General features: G+C 53.8%; 1 protein-coding gene and 1 long non-coding RNA gene across 6 annotated transcripts in view; one reads left to right on the forward strand and one right to left on the reverse strand.

Annotated features, from left to right (window-relative positions):
- The first annotated feature begins 4,275 nt into the window (after window positions 1-4,275).
- LOC309654921 overlaps window positions 4,276-26,318 on the forward strand; it is a 307,887-nt gene continuing 285,844 nt past the window's right edge. Inside the window, exon 1 of the long non-coding RNA XR_014260510.1 lies at window positions 4,276-4,394. This is a non-coding gene — a long non-coding RNA (uncharacterized lncRNA). The remainder of the gene's footprint in view (window positions 4,395-26,318) is intronic.
- JCAD (junctional cadherin 5 associated) overlaps window positions 4,786-26,318 on the reverse strand; it is a 37,781-nt gene continuing 16,248 nt past the window's right edge. For 4 of the 5 annotated variants that reach the window (XM_082449510.1, XM_082449514.1, XM_082449512.1 and 1 more), the window contains 2 exons: window positions 11,116-14,768; window positions 4,786-6,498 (listed from right to left, as the gene is read on the reverse strand). In XM_082449510.1, the coding sequence (XP_082305636.1) occupies window positions 11,141-14,768 (3,628 nt within the window). In that variant the 3' untranslated portion in view covers window positions 4,786-6,498; window positions 11,116-11,140. The remainder of the gene's footprint in view (window positions 6,499-11,115; window positions 14,769-26,318) is intronic. The other variant, XM_082449511.1, reaches the window with a different exon arrangement.

Raw genomic sequence — 26,318 nt, forward strand, 5'->3', positions numbered from 1 at the left:
TAAATGGAGTACATGGAAGAAACTCCAGGTAAATGCACATTTGGGTTTGTTTCTACACGAGCTGACCCTGCTGTGATAACCTTTGAAACTCCAGTGGGGTGAGGCGGGGTCAAAACAACCACAGTTAATGCAGCAGGAAGCACAGGACAGAAGGAGGAACCACGAGAAGGAACAGCAAATAGAGCCTCTATGTGATCCGGCACAAACCTCTGCCTCAAAGAAGAGCTGGGCTCTCCCGCTGAATCCAGACGAAACACCTACTGGGCCTGGAAGGAATAATGCTCAGTTTTCCACGGAGCTGTTGTCCCCCAAATGCTGAGCGATGGGACGACCGACAGTATTTCCAGCCTGTGAAATACAAGCTGAGCATCTGGGGGGAGATTTATGCTCGGGGCAGAAGCAGAAAGGCCGACTTAGCTGGTGAGACACAACTTCTCCCAACCTGCGTGCACTGAACTTGTGAGAAAAGAAGGCTACTCAGGCACTGCAGATTAATGCCTTGGACTGACTGCCAGGCTCATAAACATCCCGGTGCCCTGCTCTAACCTAAGAAAAATGTTTGGGAGAATTCAATGTTGTCAGTCTCTTGGCTGGTCCGTAACTATGGCAGCGGAGAGAGAAGCATGATAAGTTATTGGAAGGGGGAAGTGGACCACCCCGGTGAAAGAATAAGTCATGGCAGGGCTCCCTACCCCAGCAATGACCCGGTTCTCTGTCATGCACAGCCGTAATTTTCAAATTATTTTACTCTTGGACCGTTCTGGCAGGGCAAAAGACCCTATGGACTTCCAATTTTGCCAAAAAATAGTTATATCATCTTAGAGTTGGAAGAAACCAGCTAATTTAATTCAATCCTTTTTCTCCACTTGTGAAGTGTTTCCAGGTGGGTAGAGGAGGTGGCCTCAGTCACAGAGGGTTTATGCAGAGCCAGGCCCAGGACTGGGCCCCCGATTCCTGGCTTGCGTGTTTTATCTCATAGCATTAATTTGGTCAAGGGACTTCTTTTTCAGTTAGGTTCTAATATGTGCCTTGAATTACCAGCTGGCTGGGAATAGCTCTTATTTTAAAACCCGCATCTTAACATGATCTGAAATTTCAGGCTACCCAGAGGGCACTGGAGCTCTTGAGCTTTGAGGCCCACACACGTGGAGCCAGGAAAGAATGAGGGCAACGGTCTGAAAAGCTAATGGGAAAGAGGAAAAAAGAGCCACATTTTCTTACAACTCAGAAACAAAAGCTTAGCAGTTTACTGGGCTGCTAGAAACACACTGAGAGCCCAACGGGGTACCGAATTTGCATCTACCTCCAGACCCGCGATACTGAAGACAAGGCAGTAAATCCCTGAAGGACCAAGGCCTGGATTTGAAAACCTTCTGTCTGCTTCCCGTGAGTTGCAGGTCTTCGTGCATTTCCGTGCACTGAACACCTATCACAGGTCAGGCAGGGGCTTTTTCATACACTTGATTATTATGTTCAAGGGGTAACAGAGGCAGACGGGGAAACAGAAGTCAGGGAAGGGGCGTGTGCAAGGCCACACGGTTAGTGGTGGAGCCGAAAGACAAACTCAGTCCCCAGACCGACTCCAGGCCTCTTCCCACCTTGCGGAAGATGCAGAGAGAAGCTGGAACACCCAGGAGGCGCTCGATGGGGACCAGAGGTGCCCCAACTCCCTGGGCCCCATGTCCCTGCATCACCGTACCCATCTGAGCTGCCCGCCTGCAGCCTGCTACCCTCCAGGGGCCAGCCTTTAAGGCTTATGGGGCAGCTCTCACCCCCAAGGCCAAAGACAACAAACGCAGGTACTTGCAAGCGAAGTCTTTATTTGGAATACGTGTCACCGAGCGGGTCAACCGTCCCGAAATAGCCAGTATTTACATCGCGCAGAGAAACACAAGAAGAGCCCCTTGAAGGCAGTCAGCTGGGCTCTGCCGGGGCCACTCGTCTCCCCCGCTTCACCTCTCCCCAGTCAGGGTCTCGGGGGCAGCCTGATGGGGGCCACGACCGCGGCTGGGAATCGGCCGTGACCCGCTACGTCTTTCCCTGGGACCCTCTCTACCCGCCTTACTATGTTAATACATTATACCGGTGCCCCAAGAAAGAATGGGATTACGGGGCGCCGCCTTCACCAAATCCCCTGCGTGTCCGTCTGTCCCGCTTTGTGTCTTGAGGGCTTCGGCGCAGCTTCGCGCAGGCCGGGCGCGGGGCTGACTTGCATCGCGCGCACGCGGCGCTTCTCCCCGGGCTGCTCTGGCTTCCCTGCCGAACGCACCTGCACTTGGACTGGCCTTCTGTCTCCCTCGGGCCCCTCGACGCTGGCCCTGCTGCGCGTGGGACGAGGGGCCGGAGACGGGGTGTGGGCTGCCCAGCGGAGCGGGCTCACCTCGAGCGGGGGGCTCCCTCTTCACCCCCAGTCAAGGCCCTGGGACGAAGCGCTCGACGACCTGGACTTGCCGGAGGTTCAAGTCCAGTCGCTGAGCAGAGCCCACAGAACAAGGAGCTCCCTGCCCTGTGCAGTGAACGCCGCCGCGATGGGGCTCTCAACAGCCACGGGCGGGGCTCTGCAGGCGCTCTGCCCCGTCCCTCGCGGCCCGCGGACCCGAGACTCTCCCGGGGAGCTGTGAGCTGGGCCCCGTCAACCTTTGCCAGAGGCTGAATTATAGTCTTCACCACTCCCCACACCCCCCTTTTCTTTTTAAAACAAAACATGCAGGCTGGGGGACCATTCTATCTTTCATGTTATTTTATCATCTCCCCCTTCTTGGCTTGGCGGGTCCCCAAGTGGACCAACCCACGCTCCTGGCAAAGGACCTCCCACCAGGCAGACTCTTAAAGGTCACTTGGAATCTGTCTCTTAAATCCTGTCCTGAGAAGCAACTCTCCTCCCACACACAGATGTACAGAATCTGCAGTTCAAAACAAAATAAGAAGAAAATGCGAAAATCCCCCAGGCCTGCAATAGCTTCAGCTTCAGAAACACAGTCCCACCCTTCACTCCATCCCTGGAGCACCAGCTCCTGTGCGCACGTGGACCTGGCGGAACAAAGACAGTCCCAGCAGTAAAGTAACTGCGTACAAGTCTTCTAAGCCCAGATCTCCAGAGAGGGATTCAGCTGTACTGGTCACTTACTAGGAGATGTTAACCTGACACTGAATTGTGTATAATTTAGTCATTTTAAACAAAACAAAAGAATAACCAAAACACACAAACAGAATCTTGGAGGGTCATGGATGAGGTGGTGGGTTAATCTTATCTTCCATCAGCCCTTTTTGCTCAGAGCTGGGAAGGAGTCATGTCAACACAGGACCAGATTCATCACTTTTCCCCAGAAGGCCTAAACCAAGGTGCTATCAGAGCAGGTCATTTCACTGCTGTAAAAAGCGGTCGGTGTCTAGTTTCAGAGTCATTTGAGTTCAAACACTTGGACTTCCATTAATGACAGACAGCCCTTCACCAACAGTCACGTGGAAAAAAAAAGATCTACTGAGAATTTCCACGTGAATCAAACCTCAAACTGCAACTCTCAGAAGGAAGCCAGGATCTCAGAGAGCGCATACATTCTTAAGGGAGTTTTAAAAAAGGAACCCAAGTAGTTAACGTACAACGTGGAAAAGGATTCTGAAGATGCAACCAGGGGCTGTGCATCCTTAGGTGTTTTCTGTGCTCTGCAGAAACGGAAGGTTCAAAACGATACTAAAGATATTTGGTTTTCAATCATTCAGAAATTTTCTTCAAAGAAAGGTAATTACAGCTATATTAACAACATTTTCCCTTTCTTTTGCAAATTGAGAAATACAAATACATTTCAAATGTGATTCCTCGTATAATTTTTTTAGTCCAAACAGCCAAAATTAGAACTTCTGATTTTATAAGCCACCAATTATTAAACAGTAATAGTAAGTCATCTGAATGAGAAAAAGAATGACAAACACAAAATATGAAAACTTCTTTTCCAGCCACAAATAACGGAGGGTTGTGTGTGTATAAGAAACAGAAATAATAAAAGAATAATCAGCTGAACTCCAAAACCCCTGGAAAAGCTATTTTTGATTAGAGACTGTATTATTTACCTCAGAATATGCAAGTTTAAAAGCCACATTTTCAAAGTTACCATCCCCACCCCCGGAAGGCTTATGTACAGGCTGGAATCCAGAAATTAAGGTTAGAAGTATAAATACCGATAACTTCCACTACATTTTCAGAACGCTTTCAGAATGCTGTGATACAACAATTTAGACGAAAGGAAGAGCGCCGCAGTTTGGCTGGTGTGTGATATACATAAGGTTCGGTAATTTCTTCCCTTTAGGGTCCGTCTCTTTCTCTCGAGGAATAAGCTGTAATTGGATTCTTTGGGTTCAGAGAAGTGTTAGATGGGACCAACAAAATGTAAGGGGAAGTCAGAACCGTTAAGATGTACGTACATGGATGGTACATGCATGTGTCTATGTGCATACGTATATACACACATGCCCTCCTTCACCTGCACTTCACAGGGAGGCACACCCCACGAGGACGGACCCCCAGGAGCCGCCCTGAGTGCTACCAGATGACCTCCGTGGCTCACCAACTACAGCAGAGTCAAGCGGCCTCTTCCCCACGACATCTTTCCCGGGAAAAACAGTTTCAGCCATTCCTGGCAGAGGCCTGGCCCGTCATCCCCGGGTGTTGTAAGAAGCAGAGAATCCTCTAATTTCACAGGAACCAAAATCTGGAAAGGAGTGACTCTGAGTAACAGGTAAGAACCAAGGCTGCGGAGAAGTGTGTTTGAAAAGACTTTTCAGGACTGCTTAGATTCTGTGTTGTTTATTACCATCCAAATACATGAAGTTCTGATGAAGTAAAATCATAAGGTACAGATAAAAACAGGCCATGAAAGCCCAGAGTCAGTTTAGGGCCAAACTGCGGACCACCCAATAGTTCACATTTTAGGAATTTGAAATGCCTAAAAATAGATAAGGTGGTTTCTGAAAAAGAGAGAGAGAGAAGGAAAGAAGAAAGAAAAAAAAAAAAAAAGAGAGGAAAAGGAGGGAGAGAGGAGACAAGAAACCATTCAGGAAATATTAGCTCACAAGAACGCCCAACTTAGAAAGAAGTGACAAATGCATAAAAAATGCATAAACTTTGTGCAGGTTAATGCAATAGTAAACAGTAGAATACATAGGCCTCATAATACTTTTGTAATGGCATACATATAATGTCTCTAGCACTTTTGAAAACTATGCAGACGCTAATTAAGGATGATTCTAGATAAAAATACATATTTCTTTAAAGGGGCGGGGTGGGAGGAGGGGAAGTATGGTCTCAGGGCGGATCCCCACAGACGTACAAAGATGAAACTGTTTTTTGGTAATTCTAGTGGATATGGCAGCAAAAATTTGTCGTAAGGATGTTGGCTGGTTTTAAGAGGGTTATTTCCAAACATAACCATACAGCTCTATTTGTAAAAAAATCTTTGTGAAAAGTTAATTTTATTAACCCTGAAAAATGCCTATATTGACATCTCTTTCTAAGATAAACTAAAAGTAGCAGAGTTGTGAACGGGTAAGGGCTATATGCTTTAAAGCAAATGTGAACCCTCTTTGGGTTCCTCTCACACAAAGGGATACAGACTCTTAAATACAATAAACTTCCTTAAAAATCTGCCACCTAACAATTGTTTACATCATAGAAAAATAGCATTTTTGTAAAAAGAAATATAGTTACTTTGTTAAAATGGTCTATTTTAAACCAGCAATTATTTTTCATATAAAGAATTTCTAAACATCCATACAGGAAATAAAAATAGATAATACTGAGTGCAAAGCAGACAACATCATGTTTGCAAACGATCAAAGTATCTCATTGCCAGATAAATAACACTCTTAGTTCATTATGGTACAAGTTTTAATCTTTCGGGAACTTAAAAGCCTACAGCTTTATTCTCTGATGGCAAGTTACTTATACGTAAAGTGACTTCAGCAGAAGGCCAGACTGATGAGAAATGAATCATACATATGCGTTCACATTTCCCCAGAACTCAAAGTGCTGACACACTAGCAACGGCCTACATCCCAAACTCCGTGACATGAGCGTGGACCGCAGGCCACGGGGAAGCGAAGGGGGATTTGCGACATTCACGGTCCTTTTAAAATCATTCATCATATCATCCACGTTTGAGTTTTCACATACAGCCAGATTAACACCAAACTCTTTACCAGCTTGGCTAAACCCATCATTAAGGAGGGTCTTTGTGACTCTTTTCTAAATATAGGTATTAACTCTTCGTGCTATAAAAACAGATGGTTTCAACGGACTACTGCTTTACTTCCACAGAGTGACTCTTTAGGGCTGATGAGTTTCCTGGCGGCAGTGGGGACAGGATATCACGGCGAGGGTCCCAGCTTCCTCCCGGGCGGCGGGGCTGAGGCCAGCTCGGAGATCACTCCGTTAGCAGATGACACAGCCCCGCACCCCACTCGCGTGTCATCACACCCTCTCCACCCTGCTAGGGTCGTACGAGTCTGCAAAAAAGAAAACAAAAGACAAGTAGCGGTATATTCAACTGGTCTGTTGTCTGTTTAATCCTCAGACCAGAAATAAATATGTTTAGGAACCAAGTCCACACGGGTAGAAACGTTCATTTGCAGACATCTCACCCATCTTATTGGTATTTTTCACTGCGGAGTAAAAAGCTATCTAAACAGTCTAAAGGCTGTTTTAAAGGGACGTGTATGACCACTACCTAATCACAGATGGAAAAATGGGAGTTGCTTAGTATTTTGATGGTCCCTTCCTGTTGTTCCCAGTGGAGCATAATTAACTTTAAATGCAACTCTTGTAAAGCAGCAGTGACGCTCTTAGCTGACGGTAAAGAGGATATTGCGTGTGCGTGTAAATTACGACTCTAAGGAAACCTTGCTGCAGAATGCGTGTCCTTGTGATCAGTGATGTCCCAGAAGGGCCTGAGGACCCTGAGACCCTGAGAGCTGGGCTGGCAACGACGGGGCTCCCGTCTCTGGCCCGACAGCCGGCAGCAGGCCCTGGGAGTCTGGGCTGCCACGCTGATCTGTTCTGCAGGCACACACACTGGGCCCAGGTGGCCTGGGTTTCCGAAACGGGACACCACACGAAAGAACAACCGTCCTAGACCGTCATTAGGGCTGTGGCTAGGCCCTCGGGGGCCACAGATCTCTGGGGTCCAGGCAAACCTGAGGCTTACGCGTGTGGCTCCCATGGTCAGAATTTCCTGCCACGGCAGCTCAAACGGTTCCTAAGTTCTCAAGAGAAAACACGTAGGAAACCTGGAAGGGTGGTACAATTCAGCAGTTACTACAGCTGTTGCAGAGCCATCTCTTCCCAAAGCCTCTGGACAACGTGCATCCTGGAGGCCGCACGGAGGCCCACCCCTCTGGCAGCAAAATGTTTCGCCGCCTCCTCCGAACACCTTCTCGACGGCCCACGATGTGTTTACGACAAGACACCACAACCGCGATGACTAAGGCAGCGTGTGTCGCACTCGAGCCGCACGCCACAAGCCAGACAGGGCAGGCTCTTCCTGTGGGAAGCAGTCTGCTGCTCTATAAACATCTACTGCACCAAGTGCCCCTCGGGCTGGAAGCAAGCAGAGCTCCCGATGAGTCAGCCGCCTTCCGAGGGTCCACGCTTCACACCCACCGTGACAGCGTGGGGTGGCAGCTGAGCCTACATCTCTGTGCTCAATCGGCCTCATCTTATGTGGATTCGGAGGGACCCCCTGTGAGCAAAGATGCCCTTTTCTCCGCTGAGAATGAGGCGGGCGGGCTCACTGCCGGCAGCAGAGAGGCCTGGAGAGGCTGTGTGTCTACTAAGCCTCCAGTGACACAGCCCCGGGGCCCGGAGCAGCCCACCCGAGGGCAGGTGCACGGGGAGGCCTCCACAGGACATGCCTGCTCCCTGACTGCCACTGCGGAAGCTGAGGGCCCAGAGACAGGGGGCCACGGACAGATTTCTGTAGAACAAGGGGCTCCTTCAGATCATGGGGGGTCGAGGTCCAATAAAAATATAACGTGAGCCACAGCATGTTATTTTAAAGTTTTCAGTAGCTGTGTTAAAGCAAACAAAAGGAAATAGGTGAAATTAATTTCAATGATGTATTTCATTTCACCAGATAAAGCCAAAAGGTTATCATTTCAATAGGTGATCAATATAAAAATTATTGAGAAGTTTTTAGATTTTGGGGGTGAATGTCTTTGAACTCTGGCGTGTGTTTTACGCTTACAGCACACCTCAATGTGGACAGGCCACATTTCAAGTGCTCAGGAGCCATGTGTGACCAGGGGCTACCACACCGGCCAGCAGAGGTCCAGAGAACAGAGAAGTCATTACCCTCGGTATTTGGAATCCTGGTTCCCATGGGCACCATTTCAGGTGAAGACAAATCACTAAGGCCCGCCCTCGTGGGTATTTCGAGTAGGAACACCCTCAAAAGCTATTGCCCTTGAGGACGTGCTGACGCCCGGCCTTATAACGGCATTATTTGGCATCATTAAACTGCCCCAGGTTCCCCACCGCGGGCCCAAGCAGACAGGCTCCCCCCACTCTTCTCCTGAACTTCTATTAGGAGAGCAGCCAGCAGAGGCTGATGGGACCAGCAGGACCTGATGTGCCAGGATTACACTTCTGACCTGGAAGGTAAGCCATCCAGCAGAGATGGAGTCTATGACCTGAATTAGTTCTGAGCTGCTGACTTCTTAGCTAGAGTCCAGAAAACCACTAAAAAATGTTCACTGAAATGACCATCTTTAAGCTGAAGGAAAGTCTTTATGACACAATGGGTACACAACATAGATAATAAGGTTCTAGAAGGGTGTGTGTGTGTGTGTGTGTGTGTGTGTTGTTACAGATATACACGGTATAATCTTGTTGGAAAATTCCAGAACAAAATCTGAATTTAAGCGGCCTGTGAGTTCAAGGGCAGTGAAGGGGGTCCGGCGCACTGGGGTGACAGAGGCAGGGGTTGGGCGGGGACGGAGATGATGACTCTTGTGCCTAAAATGATAAAATACATCAAAAGGAAAGAGTCCAAAAGCTTACGAGCAACAAGCCTTTACTATGTCAATCAAAGGCCTCTCAGAAGGACTGGCTTTGAATACTGAGGCCTGGCGACCATCACCTGAAAGGCTGACGGGGTCACCTGAGCTGCTGCACGTGCGCGAAATCGCCCCTGTGGGTCGTGCTATGCAGCCACTACAGGAAGCTCGAGGTAACTATCACCACGAGGAGTTCTCTGCCTTCAGATTTCTGGTCATCTTGTTGTGCATCAATAACAAATGCACCAGATGGAGAGACAAAAAAGTAATCAAAGTCTCGAACTGTTGGAAACTATGGTTAAAAAATATAATAATAAAGTCATAGGGGTGGGGTGGAGTTTGAATGGCTGGCTAAAACGAAAATCAACATTACCTAGGTGATTTCAGACACCTATCTGGCCCCATTCACATGTCAAAAGGTCAGGCTACGAATTGAGGGAGTACTGAATTGAACTAGAAAATTTTTGTAACAACATATTCCCCGAAATACGTGGCCATGGACAGAGGCATAGCGATCTTTACAAACCGGTGTTTTCCTTATAACAGGATGTGTCTTACTTTAAAATCCTTATAATTCTCAGGAGCACTGACAAAATCATCCTGATTTTATAAAGAAACGCACTTTAAAAGCCTGTGACAATGTCCTTTTAACCAGCACTTTAAAGCCAGGGGGCCTATTTTTGGTGGGGGGAGAGGGTCTCATGCTGCAGCCTGACAAATCCCAATGGCTCACAAAATGGGTCATGGAGTACTTTCCACCGTAACGGCAAAGGCTCCGCATTCCTGGTATTCTCTTCCGCAGCAAAGACCAACTTTGTCCACTCAGATGACCCAAGAGGGCGCTGACAAATGAGTTCTTTCGATCATGGATGCTGTGTGAGGGTGGGAGCAACGTTGGCTCGTAAGAATCACTCTGCATTTGTGGGAAAACTGAAAAAGTGCCAAGGAGATTTTTTTGTTTAACCAAAGTTTCGGGACTCTTCCAGCTGAAACCAGTGATCTTCTCCGTCTCCTTTTAAACCCTTGGATTTCAAAACAGGAAGCAGAGCAGCGAGGGTTGGGGGCCACCCGGTCGGGGCAGCTAGTCAGATGGGAGGGCCTGGTTGACGAGGCCGGGCTGGGGTCGGGGTCCGGGGACAGCGCCGGAACACTGAGGAAGGGGCGCGCTTCACCCTTCCAGCAGAAGGGGCCCTTCTAGTCGGTAGTTTATGATGTGGACTTTGAATTTCCTCTAATCGTGTCTAGGGTATATAATTGATAATCCCCGGCGCCTGAAACAGAGATGCCTGAAACAGAGATGCCAAGGGCTCTCTTGCCTGTTCATGTCAGAGCCGAGAGGGTGAACAGGTGTTTGGGGGCGTCACTGTCGCTGTCATGGGAACCTGCCTTGTGGTTCTACATGCTGAAGAAGGCTCAGGGGACATGTGAAGGTGAGAGGACGCAGGACTCACGGGCCTGCAGGATGCTGTGGCCAGAGCCAGCTCCCCTGGGTCTCAGCCATCGGAGCTCAGGGGCTGGAAGAAAGAGGGTTGGCGGGTGAACTTCCAGGGGTAGGTGGGTACTGAGAAAAGCAAACTGCTAATTCTGTCTAGACCTCTCAAGTCTTATGAATGGTGTGGTGGTGAAAACAGATAAAAATGGGGACAAAGGATTCTGCAAGAATCACGGGGCAGGGAGTTTATTGAATCGACTGGTACGTCTTTTCCCATTAGGTTAATAGAGCAACGAGGGTTATCTGGGTGAATGGCTCTTATTTGGGAAGAGAATACAGAGTACAAATGCCATGGTCTCCTACGAGACTGGTCAAGGGGCCTGCACTAAAGCTGGAATACTTTACTGATGGACCTCTTCACAGTTAGGGGCCCCCAAGGTTGTTTATGTCTGGAATTTTACCTAGTTGCTTACATAGATAATTTCTATCAAGACTGGATCATTTAAAATACACTATAAGACCTCGCTTTTTAAGGAAAGCTTCTGGATGATTCTTGGTAAAATGAAGACTCTTTTGGCCCCTAATGCACAGGGTCAATTGCACCTTTTCTGAATCTGCAGGTGTCAGCATCCACCAACCTTGTGTTCTGATGCTCTCGGGACGTCAAATGAACACTGAACGCGCCCGCCCGCCTGCCCGATCCTCACCTGGGCACCAGAAGTCCTGACCGCCGTTCTCCTCCCTTTGTGCTGTCGGATGCCCGTCTTCCTCCAGCGGGAGGGCACCCCTGGGGTCAGAGAGCTTGTGCCTGGCGCTCAGAGCCCCCGGGCCTCCCGGCCGCGCCCCGGGGCCCCTCTCGGCCTTCGGCTCCTCGGCCTCTTCCGCAGCGTCCGCGCCCCGCGAGGTCAGGAGCCTCAACCGAGACACAGAGCTCACCTCCTTCATCCTCATCAGGCGGTCGGGGTCTGCCCTCCGCGGGGGGGACGCCAGTTTCTCCTGTAAACTTTCAATCACTTTGGACGTGCTTCGGAGCCTCTTCTCTGCGGCTGCCAAATTTGGGGTCCTTTCTATAAAATGGAACAAGGTGGACCTGAAGGGTGGCTTTGTCTCCACGTCCTTGGGATGGAAGGGCTGGCACTCCTGGGGGCGGGGCTGAGGCTCAGGGGCCTTGCTGGGGACGGCCCCGTCCACGCCCGCGGGCTCGGAGGCCCGGGGAGCCTGCCGGGCGCTGGCCCCTTCTCCCACAAACAGCGGGCTTTCGGTCCAGCCGCACCTCCTCCTGCTGTAGAAGGCGTCGGCGGACGCGGCGGGGTCACACCGCTGGGCTGGGCCGGCCGCTGCCTCCTGCCTGGGGGCCTCAAGCCTGCGGGCACCTCCGGCGGGCTCGGGGTCTTGGCTCTGCGCTGTCCTTCGGGCGCCTGGCAGCAGGGACTCCACGGCCACCTCAATGCCCAGGATCCTGGCAGCCCTGGCTTGGAGAGACTCGTTTGGGGGGATTTCTACTGCACTGGCTTCCCCCGCAGACCCCGCTAACTGGCCGGCGCTCTGCTCCGGCCCCGGCGTCAGCCCCACAGACCTCAAGTCTGGCGCCGACAGGCCTCGGGGTTTGCCAGCCAGAGAGAGGGGGGCCCCCGTGGCCCCTTGCTCCCCACCGCCCGCCGTGGGTGCGCTGGCTGCGCTCAGCTCCGCAGCAGCGAGCCCGCCGCGGAGCTCCCGACTCGGCGGGGGCGCCCTCGGTTCCGCTGGATCGCGCGGGGGCCCCGCTCCGGCATCGCTCGGCCCGGAAGACGCTGCTCGTCTCGCAGGCCTCGGGCTGACGGCCGGCTCGGGCACCCCGGCCTCGACCTCCCGGTCCCCCTCCTCCGCCAACCAGCTCCCGGGGGGCGACGGCCCCGCGGGGCGTCCGCTGCCTTCTGCCTGCCGGGGCCCGGGGGACCGAGGCCTCGCCCCCTCGCCCCAGCTCTCGGGCTTGCCCTTGACGCTGCCCGGCCTGGGCTCCGGGTCCTCGGGTGCCCTGCCCTCCGGGAGGCCTGGGCGCTCGGGCGCGGGCTGGGCACGGCCTCCCCAGGGCGGCTCTGTCTCACTGTCCTCGCTGCCGCTGCCGTCGCCACCGCCGTCCCTGCTCCCTTCCTCCTCCTGAAGCTCCTTGTTGAAACTTTCCAACTGGCTGATCAAGTCCCAGGGGCGGCGGCTAACGGGCTTCAGGAGGAACTGCCCGAACGGCTGTCTACTGTTGCAGGGGCCTGTGGTCGCCCCCTTGACCACCTCGGCCCTGGGCACCGGGCTGCCTCCGCGGCCACGGCCGTCCACGCGTGGCTCACCCGGGCTGGGGGCCTGGTTCCTGGACGAGGAAGACCCTGAGAAGGTGCTGCCGCTGCACGGGCTGAGGGGCCCCCCTTGGCCTTTCGGGGAAGGAGCCCCGGGCCTCTGGCTCTGGTCACTGGACGCCAGCGCCACGTGCATCTGAACCCCGAAGGCGTCCAAACATCTTGGAGGCAGCGCGGCGTCGGGGGACCCTCCCCGCATCTCCCCGGGGAGGGGCCGCGGGCTTTGGCATTCCTGGGCGAAGCTGGTCTGCGTCTGCTGGTCTCTGTACTGCTGCCCGGGCCACGAGCCAGGACACGCGAGCGCTCGGTGCTTCGCAGGCTGTGGGAACCTGGGGCCGTCGGTTGGCTGGTCTCCTCCGGGGCCCCCCGGGTCTGGTTCCCAGAGCTCCGTCCTCCCGGTCATGCCACCCGTGAGCGCCTGCAGCTCCAGGTCGGTGGAAGACAAGCTCAGCAGGCTCTGCTCTGGCAGAGCCGCGCTCTTCTCGGGCCCAGGCCTCTTATCCGCGCTCTGTTTCAAGTCATTGTTGTTCGTATCTGTAGCTGGCAGATGTGATTCTGACTTAACTGGGATGGAAACCAAACAAAATATCGTCTCGCTCATTTTTTTCTTTGAACTTTTCTTGGTCTGCAGCCCAGCTTCGAACTTTCTGAGCTGGGTTTGTGTCTCGCAGGTACCCTCGCCCTGGGGGCTCGGGGAGGAGGCGAGGCTTTCTTCGCGCACGTCGGGCCGCTGACTCCGAGTGACGACGCAGGCGTCTCTTTGGTCAGCAAAGCCACCGTCTTCTCCACCCCTGGGGAGCCGGTCCCACAGCCAGGGGGCGCTGGGATCGGCCGGGGTGGGGCGGCTCTCGCTCCCCGAGGGGCCCCAAACGGCAACCTCCCGCTGCAGGCTTCCAGGCGCCGGCTCCGGGGCAGGGACAGGGCCGTCCAGCTTCACGTCTTCCCAGAACCCGTGGGGTCGGGCGAGTCTAATGTGTCGTATCCGTGGGTCGTCGAAGGGGATGTACAGGACGGAGCCGTCACGAGCCGTGGCGGGGCGGGGCTGCGGGAGGACCCCGACAGGAGAGCACGGGCCGGGCCCCCGCTCCTCCCCGGCTCCCCGGGGGCCCCAAGGGGGCTGGCTGCCGGCGGCATCCTTCTCCATCGGGTGCCGCTGCGCACGGCGGCCTCCGCCCTCGGGCCTCCGCCCTCGGGCCTCCCCCGGGCAGGCGGGTGCGGCGGCCTGGAGCGGCCGGTAGGAGGGCGGAGGCACGTACACCGGGGGCTCCAGGCCGGGGTCGGGCGCGCACGGCTCCTGCCTGGCGGCGTCGTTCGCCTTGGCCGAGGGGGCAGCAGGCGAGTCCGGCTGCCGGCTGTCCGCGGAGCTGCCGTTTTCCGCGCCGGCCCTGCAGTGTTGGTGGGAGCCGTAAGATGGAGGCTTCAGCGGTCTCCCAAACCGAGGCCGGGGTAAGGGGGCCAAGGAGCCGCCCTTCTCGGGGTTCCTGGTGGATTCCAAATCGCGAGCACCGTTTGGAGGCTGAAATGGCACTTGAGGGCCACCCGGCAAGTGCCCGTCGCTCAGCGGGATGGGAATCTCCACGCAGCTCAGGTCCTCGGGGGAAAGAACTCTCGGCAGCGACTGGGATGTCCCTGGGCTCTGGGAGGTCAAGCCGTGGCCTCCGAGTACGCACGGGTGCGGGTCTTGGAACAACTTCTCCCCGACGCCAGCCGGTATCTGCCCCCCCGGGTTCCGTGGCTGGCTCTGGCCTCCGACGCGGACGCTCTGCCATCTGGCGGGACCCGCCAGTCCCAGCCCTTCCTCGCCAAGTGCCTTCTTCATCACGTCCTCGCTCCTTCCTCCAGCCTCCCGGGGCCCCTGGGTGGCGTGCGCGGGCGGGCTGGGGGCCCGGGCCGGCTCCTCGCGGGCCTCCTGCTCCCTCCTCCGGTAGGTGTGGCTGCGGCCGGCCGGGGGCTGCTGGCGGAGCCTGCGAGACAGAGAGGCACGCGGTTATGCCAGGGAGGACGCACACGGGGAGCCTGCCTGGGCCGCGACTGCTGAAAACCACACCCCGGGGCTTCCCTGGCGGCGCAGGGGTTAGGAGTCCGCCTGCCAGTGCAGGGGACGCGGGTTCGAGCCCTGGTCCGGGAAGATCCCACGTGCCACGGAGCAACTAAGTCTGTGCGCCGCAACTACTGAGCCTGCACTCTAGAGCCCACGTGCCACAACTACTGAGCCCGCGCTCTAGAGCCTGAGAGCCACAACTACTGAGCCCGCGCTCTAGAGCCCACGAGCCACAACTACTGAGCCCGCGCTCTAGAGCCCGCAAGCCACAACTACTAAGCCCGTGTGCCACAACTACTGAAGCCCACGCACCTAGAGCCCATGCTCCACAACAAGAGAAGCCACCGCAGTGAGAAGCCCGCGCACTGCAACAAAGAATAGCCCCCGCTTGCCACAACTAGAGAAAGCTCGCGCGCAGCAACGAAGACCCCACGCAGCCAAAAATAAATAAATAAATAAAACTTAAAAAAAAAAAAAAAGCAATGGACTATAAAAAAAAAAACAAACACACACTCCCAACCCCAGCACATCGACTTGGAAGAAGCCACGGCCCACGAATGAGGGCTGGAAGGCAGCCAGCTGCTCTGCCATTGCGTGCCTAGCGACAAGCTGCGCACAAGAACTTCAGGACTTCGCATGCACGTGAGCGAGGCCAAGCTCAGGGCTCTGAAATGCCCGAGGGGACCGGGCTTCCCAAGTGTGGCCCTGGGCCCGGGACTCCATCCCCAGCTCTGGCCGGAGGGCCGCTTGCTCTCTGGGGGCGGGTCTGGGAACCCGCTTCGAGTGTGGGCAGGAATCACGAGGGGGCCGCTCAGGCGAGGACCCTGGGTCCCAGTCCAGAGGCTGACTCAGCAGGCCTGGCTGGGGCTCCACAAGAGGCACTCCCGCCAGGTCCCTGGGTGCTGCCTGTGCTGTGGGTCCCAGCACCCCCGCTGAGCACCATCACTGCCGGCGGGCGTCAACCACGAGCGCACGGCAGTCGGGGGGCCCCGCCTCCCCACGCCCGTAGGCAGCACCCCAGCTCCGCCCCGTGAGAGTCTCCGAGGCAGGCGGGCAGCCAGGCACCGCGTCTCTCGGGGGGCCCCAGCTCTTCCCAGCGTCTGGATGAGACGGAGGCTCTAGCAGAGTTCCCACACCTCCCCGAAGGTAAGAACCACCCAGTGGGCTCGTTAAACATACACATTATCCATGTCCCTGCCCCTAAAAGTTCAGATTCAGTAGCTCTGGGTTAGGGTCCGGTGTCTATCTTGTCTATGCCCAAGGGTGGCATCTTGTCTTCAGGGGACGTGGAAAACACGCTCGGGCCGCCTTCTGAGATTGAGGGGCTCTGCTCCGGAGAAGAGCCCTCTGCCAGGCAAGGGATGCTGGCACCTGCGGCCGGCCAGCGCCAGGCTGTGGCCCACCGCCCGGCTGTGCACCAGGGTTTCCCTGTGAGCCTTTAAGCCATACCACCGCCCAGGGCCCACCCCCAGACAGGGGTCTAATCAGCGCCGCCAGGAGCCCGGGCCCGGATATTTCCAAACCTCCTCCAATGACTGTGGCAGCCCGAGTTTAGAGCTGCTCTACTGCAGCTGAAGGAAGGATCTGAACAACACCGCTAAACTGTGCAGAAATATTAAGCTCCTGCCTACAAACCGGCAGAGACCAGGATTATAACGCAGAAAACCCACGAGGCGGGAGGAAGCCTGGGGCGTCCCACTACCTCGATGAACCACGGGCTCAGCAGGAAGGCTTCCAACTCTAAGAGTCCCGATTGCTTTTTAAATTATACAAGTAACACGCACTCATTGTTGAGAATGTGGAAAAATATAGGGAAGTACAAAACCCCAAAATCGCTCGTAGTCTTTATACCCAGAGACAGTCATTTTGATGTATATCTTCTAGTCTCTGTGTGTGTGAGGATGTGGATTTCCAAACAGCCTTAGGGTTGATCTCCTTTCTGGTTTTACGTCAACATTTCCCAACATCTGCAGCACAAACGACAGCCAACGCTTACATAGTGGTGACAGTGTGCTAGGTCCTTACTAAGTGCTTTCCTAACCCATTTAAGCTTCACCAGCACCGCGCCGAGGTAGGAACTGCTGTCAGTCCCATTTTACAGGGGAGGAAACTGAGGCGCAGAGAGGTTGAGCAACTCTCCCAAGTCACACAGCTTGTAAGTGGTGGGAAAAGAATTCAAACCCAACAAATGTGACCATAAAGCCCAGTTGGCCACCATGTTTTACTTCTTCCAGCGTAATGACAAATTCCTCACATGCACAGTTTCGATGGGAGAATAGTAGTCTGTCATGTGTACGTGCTTTATTTAACCATCATATTGCTATCAGACATCCATGTAGCTTACGTTCTAAAACACTTTTGAGAAACGCTATTCACCAACACTAAGCACGTCTCGGGTTATTTAGAATCAATCTGTAGAAAAGGAATCGGCAGATCAGGGGATCACGTTATCCCTGCTGTGCAATCTGACCTCAGATCGGCCAGGCCCGTGTAGGCTCCCACTCGCAGCGTGGAGCAGAGCTGGTCCTGCTGAACTGTTTCCGTGTCTGGTTATGACAGCCGATTTGTTTCCTTACTAGATAAGTGAAAGTAATCTCTCATTGGTTCTCTCTTTTTTTTTTTTTTAATGTGCTTAGGTGTCATTAAACCACATTTTGTGGTTTGGAACGATTTCTATACCATAGTCCACTCTTCAGCTGACAGGACGGCAGAGCAAGGATGGTACGGAAAGCGGGGAGGGGCTCCGGGCCACTAGTTCCATGCAGCCACAGCAGGTGGAGGCCTGGGGACCAGCAACTGCAGGGGGTGGGCTGCCGGAGAACCCTTCCCAACACACAGGCAGAAAGAAGGGCGGTTCAACAGGAGCCTAGATGGCGAATAAATGGTAAAAACCTACTGTTGTTATTATTGTTATTAATCATTATTCTGGATTACTTCTCTGCCTTAAGAAGTGAGGGTAGCTCTTCAGGTCCTGCATCCCCACCTCAATGACTTAAGCAGCCACTTCAGCAAAGCTGAGTCATGGGCTGAAAAAGCAGAAAATGTATGAAGTGAATTTGAGGCAAAGCATTTGCTGCACAGCCGCCTAACTCCTGCATGCACTTTGCCCACGCGCTGCAAGCTGCCTTAACCCTGCGCAGAGCTGACGGTTTCTTTGCTGCTTCTGTTGCCATCAGATGGCCATTCGAGCATTTAGGTTTTGAAGGCTGGCACAGCCCTCCTCCGGTCAGGTTCTACAAGGACTGGTCCCTGTGGAAGCCACCATGCTGGCCTCCAGGACGTGCCCCCCGCCACCAGCCGAGCTCCGGAAGCCGAGGTCCCTTCCCTTAGGGACGCCCTACGGCCGCCCCTCCGGAGCCTGATGCAGACGATGAACCGTGCAAAGGTCCTCGGCACCTACTGGCTTCAGGGTCTTAGACTCTATGCCAAGTCCAAGGGCAAGATTCAAAAAGTGCAGCTTAATAAGATGTCACAATTGTCACAGACCCAATTAAGAGAGAGTAAAATAAATCACTAGGAAGTAGGTGGTCAATGCCCGGCGTCAGAATCTCCTTTCTCACCTCTGTTCTGCAGCTGACGGTGAGCGGGCTTCCTTACAGACCTGTAAACATCTGGGGTGCCTGGTTTTTACAGAAGAAACCACACTGCATGGCTTTTGCTCACTTTCTCAATAGATATTCTGGTTTCTCGGCAAACGTCAGGAGGGACTGAAATCCTGAGGTGCAATTTGTCCACGTTCGGGGCACGAACATAATCAGAGACAAACAAAGAATGACATAAACAGGACAAGGATATAAACAGGCTGTAGTTACCTACGCCAGTAAGGGGGCCAGTTTTCTTCCCCGCCCAAAAATGTTCCGTTATCACCTTAACTTTGTCAAAGCTGCCATCTGTAACTAATCAAAACGGCTAGGCATTCTAGGCAAAACTTTTTTCTATTTGCACAATACACCAAAATCCCAGTTTCAAGAAAACACAGATCCACCCGGAGAACTTTAAATAATCTATTTTAAAGAGTACACATGACAGAGAAAACTATAAAGCAATTATTTCACAAACATCTAGTTTGTACCTAGTCTGAGCCTGGCTCTCACAGGCACACATGGACCCACGTGGTGACAGTTCTGGTGAATGAATTTCTCCTTCAGACAAGTTATCAAGTTGGATATTTACTGGCTTCAGTGTATGACGTCCATTAGCAGCTAAAATGTGTGCCACTTCACATGGCTTCAAAGCCAAGAATGTGTTTTCCGGTACCTTTGAGAAAATAAGCTGAGATCAAATTTTTCTTTTTAAAAAACGAGACTAGTAATTTACATTTACAAAACGTTAACAATGGGACGTTTCACAAAAAACATGCTGAACGCCTTAATACAGGGTGGGAAAAAGATAAGGAAAGCCAAGTGGCGTGTGAGAGCCCAAATAAACAGTGTCGACAAGGTCAGTGAGACAAGCAGGGTCTTTGTACAGAATCCCTGGGAGAACAGGTCAGAGAGGAGACAGAAGCCACACCTGCGAGCAGCTCCCTGAGTATCAGAAAAGAGACACGACGACGACAGAACCACTGATACGCGGTGTTTGGAAAATCTCTGAAACATGAACATGTGAATAACAACATGTCTACAGGAAAAGAGGCAGGTCTATTTGCTGAAGATATTTAAAGGCTGATGATGAAAAAAGTGAGGAGACCTTTCTGTCTGTTCACATGACATTTTCAACCGCAACAGGAAATCCCACCATCCTTTTAAAAAGGAAAGCCTACTTAGGAGGGCAGCGTGCGCCATGATTTTTAACCATGGCTGCACCCACTGCAGGATTATCCCCTCCACGGTCCTCAGAGCTACACCAACCCGTGATCGCCTGGGCTCGATCCAGCCTAGCTCTGTGCCCGACACCCCGCGGCCGGGGGGAGATGCCCTCCTCCCTTCCCCACAAAATCCTGCATCTGGTCCCCCAAGGGCAGCCCCCAAAGTCTCGTCTTCTCTGTGGAGGTCGGGGTGGAGGGCGGGAGGCCCCACCGAAGTGGTCCCCAGTCCAGTGACTTCTTCCCGTTGGCAGGGCCACCACCCTAGCAGATACTGGTGCTGCCCCATGACCTTGAAGCCCTGGTGGCACTTCCTTCAGAGGCCACGCCCTCTTCCAGATGGGCGGGTCAGTCTTACCCAGGAGCACAGTCTGAGCATAAGGGTAGTACATGTCGCTTAAAGGACCTCCCACCCCGTGAAGGAGAAGTGCTTTCCTTCTAGGTTGGCAGGGGCACTGGGGCATCTCTTTAGAGTGACTCAGCGTCACCAGCCCAGTGTTGGGTGTCTGGCATGTTTCTGGGATGCAGTCAGCTATCTAGTGCTACAGAATTTCCTCCCAATCCTCTCTGGGCCTGGAAGCCTGCAATTTTACTTTCCAGCGTGCCGTGGTATATTCAGTATACTACACCGTGTGACTAACCCTCTGACTCAGGGTAACAGATAAGCTAATTTTGGAAAGGGGAGCTATAAGGTCAGGAAGAGATCACGACTAAGGTTTAGAGGTTAGCACAAATTAAGATCAGTCAGAAAAGACAAAGCTGCTCTGGGAGCATAATGGACAAAGATCGCTATTCAGCCAAGCTCAAGCTGAACAAGAACTGCAGGTTGCACTGGCATAGAGGTAACTAAGAGACACACAACTGTCCGGTCAGACGCTACTGTACTGTTACGCCTGCTTTTCACAATGTCGCGATAAGTGAGTGCCAATGATAAATACTAGAGATTCAGCTGAAATAAAGGACCAGGGAGACTATTGCAGGAGGTTACTGTTTGGTTATTTTTTTTTAAATACACACACATTTAACAGTGGGTCTGGAAGAGGAAGCATGATAAATGACAGGACTGAGGAACGATGCTAACTTTAGCGTATGGGGGAGGGGTGGGGCAGGAAGACAGTCCAAGGCACTCTAGGTATCCACACGGACAGGTAACTAAGCAGATCCACCCGGGAAGCACATCTGCTGACGCAGGGGACGGAAGGCCCTGAGTCTGGTCCTCCACCCGGGGGTCTGAATGCCTCAGCCCAGGTCCAGGGTCCACAGAGACGAGCTCAGGTTGGGCAGGGGAAGCTGTGCCGTGGGGCTGGCTATCAGACCACATCACCAGCAGTGGACACAACTTGCTCTCGTGGCGGCCGGCAGTTTTCTGCATCATCTTTGGGGTAGGACTTCAAGAGATTTTTGATTCTGCGAGGTCTGGTGAAGACCTTTTATCCAAGTGACCTAAGTCAGAGGCCCCGCCCAAGAGGCCCTGCTCCGGGGAGGAGCGTTTAGGGTCGTTGCTTGCGTTTTACAAACCAGCGCCTGGAGCTGCAGTTCTCGGGGATACATGTGGGGCAGACGCCGTTCCCTCCCTCCCAGATGTGGGACCCTCCCCCCAGTGGCTGGGCAGCTGCCCTGCACTTACTGTGGGTGACCTGGCCCCTTCTGATGGATTTCCCAGCTTCAGGAAGAAAGGGCTGAAGTGGGGAGGAGTGGGATGAGAAGACAGGGCCTGCGGTCAGGTTGCCGGGGAACCTGCGGCGGACCCCCAAGGAGGGCGGCTCCCCGGCGATGGAGCTGCCCGGGACTGAGGGGCCCCTCGGCGGCACCACCAGGGAGCGGGGTGGGGACGCTGCCCGGAGTGTGTGGGCGTCCCCTGGGGCGCTGGGCGGCGGGGGGTCCAGACGCCTGCAGCAGGGCTTCGTGACCACGTACCCTCGGCAACACGCCTCACCTCCTCTGGCCTCTGACTCCTCGCCCCTGTCCAGTGCATGGTCCGAACGCCTTCCTTTTCAAGTTTGTTGGGAGGACTAATGAGATAATACAGTTCAACTGTTTGGCAGAGTGTCTAACATACGAAACCCCTGTTTTTAGCTATTCGTACTATCATGAACCCTGTTAAAAGAAATTCTCAGCAGAGTGGATCCATTTCGAAAGTCTTCGCCTCACATGGTACACGGAGGGGGTGAGGGGCAGGCAGGAAAGAGACAAGTGAGTGTCTGTCTTCGAGTGGGGTTATTTTAGACCCGTACTGTCCTCTCCTAAGCTGTAATCAATGGGCCTGCACAGCAGCAGGGAGTCAGGATGCACTGACTGCCGTAACAAGACCCTGACCCTCCGGCCAGGCTCTACGGGAGGGTCCATAACAGTGATGTCCAGCCAACCACTATCTAGTCTATTCAACCAAAGCACGAAGAGCAAGCTGGGACCCATTTTCTCTCTCATGAATCCACTAGGTAAGGCAGATTATTCCAGAATTTTTCCATCTTCTCGTAATAAGGACATATCCTTATGCATATATATGGTGTTTCCTCACCTGCTAACTAACCCAGTTCTCTAGCTAAAGAAGGAACTCATCACCATCAAGTCTCCTCTTGGTGATAATGTGGCTGCCAAGACAAATGGAGCTCTTGGCTGTGCTGCTGATGTCTTCCCCCTAATTCTAGAAGCACCTCCTCACCAGTGTTCTCCCTGAAGTCTCACGTTCAAAGGGTCCAACCTGATTCTTCTTGGGAAAACATGGTGACGGTAGAGCAACATGGGAGCACGTGCAGGGAGAGGACCAGTGTCCGGGCTTCCGGAAGCTTACACTGCTGATGAACAAGAACAAAGTGCCTCAGAAGAAGGGTTTACAACAAGACAACGGGGAAATCGGAGGTCTGAATCTTCACGTGCGTTGATGAGCACTCCAGCTCCCACAGTCCGTACTTTGCTCTGTGAAGAGGTCAAACTAACAAGGCCTAACGCTTAGGAGATGAAGCAGCAGCTACAAGACAAACGATGTTTGTGGAAGTGTAATTCTGTACAGAGAAAGAGATACATGGAAACAGATGTTAAACTCGAGGCATTCCTTTTTTGGAAAACCATTATAAGCAGGATATGATTGGAGAGAAGCTTAAAAAGCCTCTGAAAAGGAACTGTTTACCATACCCAGTAGCACCACCTAGAACGATGTTCACTGATCAGATGTAAGGCTCCCCAGGCGAGGCCCCTCACCCCACATCAGAGATCCTCTCAGACTGCTGAGTCTCTAATTAGCTATGACTGCGCTGACGGCAGGACATAATTACAAGCTATTCTCAGGATTTCTGGGGCTGAGCAGAAAAGAGCTTATTGTGGTGCAACTTTCAGATTCAGACCTCTGCTATGTTACGTTATTTTACAGCTTCCTCTGATTATAACATTTCAAAGGAAGCACAGTAAGGAAACAGGGAATGCCTGATAACAGTGTTTCACAAGTTTAATGGTAGCTGAGTATTATTCAGTGATGGCTACTTGCATTTAAGCATGCAGTTTCCTCCACATATAGATAACAGCTAGCTTTTCTCCTTTGCGTGTTTCCTCTGTTTCCCCTTTATCTTTGTGTGTGTGTGTGTGTGTGTGTGTGTGTTTTGGCAAGCACACCCTGGAACAAGGCAGTATGTGCAGAAATAGTTAAACTTGGTACAAACCGAAGGACTGAAAGTCTACTCATTATAAGCTTTGAGCACAGATGTAAATACCAGCTTTCAGAAGCATCATTTTCATGTTGCCATGGGGAGGCCAGAGAGGCCACAGAGAAGATGCACATAGTTAGTATCTGTTGTTGGTTATACGGCCAAGATTAGGACACAACAAAAACCTAGCATTAAATCATCTGGCATCTAGAACGCTGTCTGCAGTTTTACAGACATCCTCGGTTTTCCTGCTATGAACCCAGGAATACTGTAGTGACATTTGACACGACCCGTGAGTCTTCTTCTGTACCACGTGGGTGACTCTCACACAGCCAGTTTCATCACCCCAGTCCGATCCCTGAGACCATTTAGGAGTGGTTTAGCACCCAGGTGACCTCTCTGCGCAGTGAATGACTCAAGGGGGACGTGCCAGGGCTTTAGGGTTCCTAAATCAACGGTCTGGGAAGAGAAAAGAAAATATGCGTGGGGTGCACGGTCAGCCCCGCGCCCACCCTGGCCTTGGAAGCGTCCTCATCCGAAGCCCTCCGCCCAGAGCGGGTGAGGCTCGGACACCCACCACCGTCCCGCCGCCCTCCCCTGGCCAGCCCCTCGCCGCGCTGACCGCCGATCAGGACAGGGCCGGCACGCTCACCAAGCCCAAAACATCTCTGGCTGCCCCGATCTACACATACTTTCTCTCGGAAATTTAAACTAAGACCCAAGGGCGGAAGTCGGCGGGGGCTCTGGAGCCAAACCTCTGCCTCCACGTGGGACTGAAGTCCCGGGGAGCCCAAGTCAGCGAGAAATGGGACCTGCTGGTGGCGTCCGCGGAGGAGCTGCAGTGCAGGGAGACGTAGTGACAGGCGACACCTCGGGCGGAGAGGGTCCCGCAGGGACGAACCACAGCCTGGAGAGACCCGGGCTAGTGGCCCGTCCTGGGCCCAGCTTGCTCATCCCACATCGGGTGAGGCCGCCAGTCTTCGTGTCCTGCGGGCCAAGACCCCGTGGTATCCTCACACCTCTCCCCTCAAGCAGGTGCCTCTGGTTCCCCGCACCCGGAGAACCCACAAGGACGGACGCTTTCCCGCCAGGGACCAGGCGGCCCCCTGGGGGTTCTGCTGAGCCTATGATTGTCACTTCCTCCCCCCGCCCCTCCCCGCTCATCCCCCAAGGTAGGCATAAACGACGCCACCAAGACCACGACCTCAGAGCTGGGGTCGACGGCGCAGGTGACGGGGCCGCACAGCCAGGGTTTGCGCTTTACACGCTTGTCGCGTCGCCAGCCCTGGGAAGGTCGGTCTTGGCAACACGTGGGACGCGGCTTTGGAAAGCAGTGACTCTAACTGTCATTCTGGATAAACTGTGCCGAAGGAGAATGGTCTCGCCACTTGAGCCAGAGGGCTTCTCAGCAGGTTCAGCCGGTCCTGCACCCCTCCTGCCGTCCCGGGAGCTCGGGATCGCTCGAGCTAGCAATAGCGACAGCTCAGACCACAGCCTCTCCGCCCACTTAGGAAGCGTGGGTCCTGCATTTGGGAACCCAGTGCAGGCTCCAGATCTGTTCTGTGTTCCTCCCCGCCTCTTTTTCCGCATTTCGCTGTATATAACCAGCTCATACACGAGAAACTCTAAGGTGATGTGAGTTATCAATCCTATCATTCTTCATTCTCACCCCGGAATCCCGATGTTCTAGCCATGCCCAGATGACGGGCGACACTGCTCCCCACCTCCGTGGCCCCATCCTGTGTGCGCAGGGCGGCACCACTACCCGGCTCTGACCTGGGAGCACAGATGCCGTCCCTACGCAGCTCCCCAGGCAGGAAGGGGCGCGGCGGCGCGTGGGAGCTGGTACCCCCGCCCACGGGCAGGGAGGGCAGGGGAGGAGGTGAGGATGGCCCAGCACAGGCGACGGGCCCCGCCAGGCGCAGTGTGGCCAGGCCCGGTGCTGCTGTGGCCCGAGCCGGGCTTCCCTCCACGGTAGCACCGAGTGAGTGGCCCTTGCAGAGTCACTGACGTTCTCTGAGCTTCAGGCTCTTGGCTATAACGACATTGCTAACATGCCTACCTCTCCGCCATTCCACCAGAATAAAACAAACCAGTCTCCTTTCGGCCCCTGTGGCCTTCCAAACTGCTCTGAGCCCCCCGTCCCCAGGCGGTCCAGGGGTGCTGAGGACCGGCCTGTGGTGTGGGCACTCCCTAGGGCAGACCTCACCCCACCGAGGAACCGCAGGATGAGGGGCCCCTGTGATGCTCCCCAGTCACCCCGATGGCTTGGAGTTGGACAGCGCATCCTGGGCCCCAGCAGCCCCCCAGACCCGGAGACCAGCCCGGCAGGGTCACGGTGGGGACCAGGCCAGGTGCAGGACCACGGCTGCCTCGCCAAGTGACTAAAGGCTGGGATCTGGCTGAGTACCACTGATGCGTCCAGATTCAGAATTCCCAGGAGCCAAAGAATTTGGCAGTTTCCTTTTTCTTTACATTTTTAAGCTTTAACTATTAGCACCTATTTATTTCCTCTCAAGGCACGCTTCTCCTGAAAGGGAAACACAATCCCCTCCCGCCTACCTTTCCTCTTGCCTCCTCTTTCCAGTTCTCTACTGGCCACTAAAGAAAGAAAACGTCTTTTCACTTCCAGCCAGGAAGCTGGGCAGCAGGTCTCTGAGGCGCTGGGCGCTGGCATGGATCTTTGCAAACATGAGTGTATTTTCTCTTTCTACCCTACAAGGCAACCTTCAATCCAAAAGCGCCTCGACACTTCCCAAGTTAACCGGCCAGCCTCAGAACCGGGGGGGAAGGGCCAGATCTCTCAGAACTCTGTCGACAGGCAAAGATGTCCCAGCGCTGCTCTCAACCCAGCTGAGCCCTTCACTTATGACAGAAAGAAAGGCGCCTACAGGTCTGAGGGAGGCTGGGATGGAGGGCCTTGAGATTCCCAGGCCCCTGTGATCACACAGGGCTAGGGAATCCTGAGCAAGCCGTGAACGGGGCTGGGAGCCTCAGTGCCCACGAGGAATCCTCAAGGGGACTCTACTGC

The sequence above is a fragment of the Balaenoptera physalus genome (assembly GCF_965194825.1).
Source record: "Balaenoptera physalus genome assembly, chromosome: 2".
In the NCBI taxonomy this organism is placed as follows: Eukaryota; Metazoa; Chordata; class Mammalia; order Artiodactyla; family Balaenopteridae; genus Balaenoptera; species Balaenoptera physalus.